At 59.2% G+C, this 5138-nt stretch overlaps 1 protein-coding gene across 1 annotated transcript; it reads right to left on the bottom strand.

Annotated features, from left to right (window-relative positions):
* Positions 1-1993: 1993 nt before the first annotated feature.
* Positions 1994-4724, bottom strand: LOC131503436 (testis-specific Y-encoded protein 1-like). The gene is made up of 5 exons (XM_058714907.1): positions 4038-4724; positions 2736-2813; positions 2468-2579; positions 2185-2330; positions 1994-2079 (listed from the first exon to the last, which is right to left on the bottom strand). The coding sequence occupies exons 1-5, from the start codon at positions 4722-4724 to the stop codon at positions 2008-2010; spliced, it is 1095 nt and encodes a 364-aa protein (XP_058570890.1). The 3' UTR covers positions 1994-2007.
* Positions 4725-5138: the final 414 nt, after the last annotated feature.

Below are 5138 nucleotides of genomic sequence, written 5' to 3'. Positions count from 1 at the left end.
CACACACACACACACACATACACACTCACTCCCACATAGACACACACTAACACACACACAAGCACACTCACTCACAAGTGGTCCACTGGCCACTGGGCACAGGCTTTCCTCCCCTCGGCCCCCCTCTTGACCTTGCACCAATTTCCCTTTTGCATCCTGACTTGAGCCCGCTGGCACAGCAACGATTGCACCCATCCTGCCGATTACTATCAGGACTCAGGAGGGAAGGGACTGCACTCTTGTATTCTGGCACCTGACTGTCCCACCTAAGCACCTCATCCACAGAGACCCATGTGTCTCTCCTTGTCTCTCCAGCGGCTACACACCCACTCCTGCACACACAGAGACACACGGCTACGCAATCGCACGAACACATGCACGCTCACACTGCCGGCACCACCACGGATCTCAGGCCCAGTTTGCCACAGACACCCGCACACACTCGCAGGAACTCACGCTGGATCTCCGCCCTCGCGCGTACTCTCTCCATGAAATCCCACTCATAAGCCTCGCTGCTGCCCACAACCTACACCTGCCTCTTCCCCTCACACATCTCCCATCCTGAGCCACTGTCTGAGGACAAGGCTCGGGGTCAAAGGGGCCCCGGGTGTGGGAGGCAGCAGCAAGGTATACTGGCATCTACTGTGAGAAGCTTGCCTACTCCTGAGTTCTCCGGGGACACGGGGCCTTAGCTCTGATCCTGACTGGAGGCTTTGCTCCCTGGATTCTATCTCACCAAGGACAGGACACCCTTCTGGGAGCAACGGTCCTGGCTGAATCCCACCAAGGCCTGGCCACACTGTACCAGGACCCAATGGACCAATTTGGTCCCACTGTGCAATCCCCTTCCCTGCCTTTCGGCTTTGGTCTATACAACAGGTCTCCAAATAACAGGTCTGTCTCTTCCTCCTCCTCTTTCCAGGCTCTGCCTGCCCAAGAAAGCAGGCCTCAGTGCACATGGCAACACCTGCCCCACACCAGGACTGCACCTCTCCTGCACACACAGAATCACCCGGGCAGTGGCTAGGACAGTCACACTCAGGTCCCGATCTCGTCGTCCCTCCTGAGGTCCCCATAAACACATACACACACACACACACACACACACACACACACACACACACACACACAAACAGAAGGGTTTTCAACGTCCTGTATGTGTCCACATAAACATCATGGAAACTCTTCAAGGCTGCCACACGTTATCTCTTCCTCAATTCTCTCCGGGGCACGTAGAAGACAGGAGACTCATCCACCCATCTCTTCCAGCACTCGTGGTGTCCTCCATTGTTTCTGCATGGGCAAAGATAGAAGCTCTGCGCATTCACCCCACACAGATGCAGAGCCCCTGACTCATGTGGGCACACGCAGACACATTTGCGTACACGCTCACACACACACCCCCACGCAACAGACACCAAGAATGATACGGGATATTGGCAAATACTTCCCAGCTGGTGTCACTCTTGTGCCTCGCCCTTTTGCGATCCCCCTTGCTTTCTCACCCAGGGATTCATTTCCAGCCCCCAATGGCCTTGGACCAGTTCTAAGAATGGCTGTGAGGTTGCGCGAGGACATGGCGTGGTGGGGCACATGGAAGGAAGTGCGAGATTCTCACCACAGTGGCGTCTGGGGACACGTCAGCTCCTGACCCAAAGACTGGCAGGCAAATCCAGACTGAAGGAGCAGGGGGAAGTCCGGGAGAGGGCGGACATCCACGGGGAGCATTTGTGGTGGAGAAGCATTGCTCGTCCTGAGTTGCTCTCCAAAGCCCCAGCCCACAGCACAACTGCATTTGGTTTGCAGGCTTCGACCCTCTGTGTGTTTGCAGCTGAGTCTGTGCAGGTCCCCTGTCATCCTCCCACCCTCTCCCCATGCTACCTGTGTCCCTGTCTCGGCGGACCTTCCATTTCCAAGCCAATGTCTGGCCCACGTTCCCTTGCCCATACAACACACAGGTCAACACACCGCATACTGGGGTTCTCACCGACACGTGCGCACGTCAGATCACTGTCTTCTGGTCCCTTCCTCCCTCAGGTAGTACTGCAGGGGATTGGGCCACAGGTCCTCGATGATGATCTGGAAGGGGACACAGGCCGGCACCACATTGGGCATAGCCCATTCTCCTCTCTGGCCGGGGGCCACCCACATTCCCACTGCTGACGAAGGCCTCAGGGGCCCCACCTCGGCAATCCTGTTCGCCCCTGGGCAGCTGTGCTCACACAGCCAGTTGAACAAGTTAAGGCTGGTGGGGTCATGCCTGCGACTGGGAGCTCCACGTTCATAATCCCAGAACCACTGGACTGGAGTGGAATGCGATGCCCTGTAGCCTGCAGGAAGAGAGGATTTGAGGAGCAACCTGATGGCCTCCTCCCCACCCACCTCCCCCTCCCCGTCGCCCTCCCGCATGCCCCTGATTCATGCTCCTCACCCCCTGCCCCGCACCATCATGGGACCCACACCCTACCAGCAAAGCTAAGCTGATACTCCTTAATGATCACTGGGTTCCGGAAGTACGGGTTGGCCCCAAAGAAAAACATCACTCTGCAGCGGTACTTGGGATGGCCCACTTCTTCCACCTGCCGTGAGCAATGGGACAGGAGGGGGCAAGTGTCCTCCCTCGGGCTCCCGAGCTACTTGCCTGGCTGTGAGGGTGAGCACCTTTGCCTCACCCTCTCCCGCCCAAATCCCACACCCGACGGGACGGCCCCCAGCCACAGCCTCCCCGGTCTGACCTCCAAGTCGACCACGTAGCTGAGCACGTCTTTGTCCTGGGCACCCATCATGGCCGACAACTGGGGGTGATTCAGAATCTGTGCTGTGTCAAGGAGCTGTGCCTTCAGATGCTGTGGAAACAGACACACACCCCCTCCAAACCTCCCAGGCTAAGAGCAAAGGACGGGATCATGGCATTTGCAGAAACACCAGGAAACACTAGTCCCCACACTCCTCAGCCTCTGCAAATGCATCAGACCCCATCGACACTGGGCAGTCCGTTGGCTTCCTGTACCTCCCACGCTGTCTGCACACAGCAGGGAGAGACTCCACTGCCTGCACTCCTCACAGTTCCTTCCTATATCTGACCTGTGTGGGCTGCCAGCAGCCCATCATAGCTTGGGATGTCGGCCTGTGCACTGACCCCTCCTCACGGCTGGGTTTCTTGGCATATTCCCGTGAAGACCTAGGTTGTCACCAGCCTTCTGAGTGCAGATGGAAGAACATGGCTTACAGGAACCCGACTGCCCACTTACGATGCAAGCGGAGGGTGTGGGAGGGAGAAAGAGATCAAGAAGCACGGACGAGGAGGGCCGAGGAGGGAAAAGAAATAGACACAGTGACACAGCCAGTCCGGAGAGAAAGACATGGGTGGGACCCAGCCGGAGCCTGAGGACAGAGAGGGAAGCAGCGGTGGACATACCAGGAGAGAATCCTGTGTGTGTGTGTGTGTGTGTGTGTGTGTGTGTGTGTGTGTGTGTGTATGTCAGGGTCTGTGCAGGCAGCTTGTACCCCGTTCGGAGTGGGTCTGAGTCGTCCTACTGTCTGGCAAAGGGGCGTGGCGTGCTTCCACTAAAGGCCATGAGTGTGTGTCTGAAAAGCTCTCCTTTGACGGAACTGCTAAGAAACCGTGCACAGCCTGTGAATGTGAAGGTGGGTGTGCGGCCTGTGTAACTCTCCCATTTTGCAGCGAAATATTTCCTTGCTTTATCTGCTCTGAGTGAAGGCTGCTTTGTGCTACCCTAGCTCTGGTAGCATGGGGACACATGACTCGCGTCCGCAAATAATGTTTGAGAGCAGCCTGCAGGCCAATGTTGGCGGAGACCAAGAGGAAGCAGCTCCAAGTCCCCGGGTCCCCCCGTGCCCAACAACCGCCCCTGTGCAAGGCCTTACACTGGATCCCAGACCACACCAACCCAGGGCCAGGGACCATTCCCCAGCTCTCCTCCCTCGGGGCCATCGCCCTGAGGCACCCTGCTCTCAGTGCCCAGCCCTCCTGCACAACAGCCCCCGCCATCACCCACCAGCACAAGGAAGGATACCGCCTGGGCCCAGAAGCCAGGGATGTGCTTGATGACGGCCCTTCTGTGATCCAGGTGAGAAATCCGCCTCCGAAGAATCCTGCGCTTCAGCCGCCGTAAGGCCCTGGAATCCTGGGCATTCCCAGCGCTGATCTCCAGCTGAAGACGCTCCAGCACTGCCAGTGGGTCCTGGGCTGAGGCAGGACGCAGCGCTGCCTCTCGCTGCTGCAGCTCCTGTGAGAGCGGGGGCCCCTCCTCCGCCTCTGCATCTGCCTCGCGCTTCTCCTCTTGCTCCTGAATCTCCTCCTGCTGCTGTCTCTCAACTTCCACCTCCTCCTCCTCGTGCATGTCCTCTGCTTCTGGCTTGGCTTCCTCAGAATTCTCCTCTCCAGCCACCTCTTCCTCGGTCGCCCCCCCGCCGTCCTCTTCCTCCTCCCCGATCACCACCTCAGCCGCCACCATTCCGTCATCCAATATCAGCACCAATTCCTCCGCTGGGCTTGCCACCTGTATCTCACACCCGGCCTGGGCTTCCTGCACACGATGGGCGCTTGCCGCCCCTGAACCTGGGGACTGCGGCCAACCCACGCCCTCCAGCGCCCCTGCACTCCCGCGGGTCCGGGACTCTCGACCTTTCTCATCCGGGACGATCAGGGTCCAGGGTCGACGGGAATCGCTGCTTTTTCCGGACCGCGACACGCTGGCCATGACTCTCCGCCCCGGCCCCAGTGTAGCTAGGGCAGCCTCAGGACAAGGACAGGGAAATGGCAGCCGGTGGGGGGAGCCTTGGCCGCAAGACCTTTAGCTCCCTGCTGCCTCCCGCCTCAGCCCGCCCAAGTTGGGCGCAGGCGCACAGGCTCTGGGATTTGAGGACTCCGCATTGGCTGTGGCTGCTGTGGAGGAGGGGCCGAGACAGAGGCAGTGAAGAGTGGGCGCATGCGGCCTGGGGCGAAGTGGTTCCAGGGCAGGTCAGGCCCGCTGGCCAGCTTCGCGGAACAATGAGTTGCAAGACAGCAAGACAGGGTGCTGGTGGCCAGCAAGCGCGCGCCAGCGGCCGGTCCGGGCTCTGGAGCAAGTGCCCAGCCACCAGCGTGAGCCCCGTTTTGCCGCATGTCCTCTTCA

Source organism: Neofelis nebulosa, chromosome Y (assembly GCF_028018385.1).
Source record: "Neofelis nebulosa isolate mNeoNeb1 chromosome Y, mNeoNeb1.pri, whole genome shotgun sequence".
Lineage (NCBI taxonomy): Eukaryota > Metazoa > Chordata > Mammalia > Carnivora > Felidae > Neofelis > Neofelis nebulosa.
This window is presented reverse-complemented; position numbering and strand designations above follow the sequence as displayed.

What these genes read in the sequence shown, in the direction of transcription:
- LOC131503436 (XM_058714907.1), bottom strand. Translation starts at nt 4,724, where the DNA reads ATGGCCAGCGTGTCGCGGTCCGGAAAAAGCAGCGATTCCCGTCGACCC. An exon ending in GCTACGTGGTCGACTTGGAG is followed by an intron (nt 2,580 to 2,735) that starts GTCAGACCGGGG and finishes TGCTCACGGCAG; the next exon opens with GTGGAAGAAGTGGGCCATCC. An exon ending in GTATCAGCTTAGCTTTGCTG is followed by an intron (nt 2,331 to 2,467) that starts GTAGGGTGTGGG and finishes CTCTTCCTGCAG; the next exon opens with GCTACAGGGCATCGCATTCC.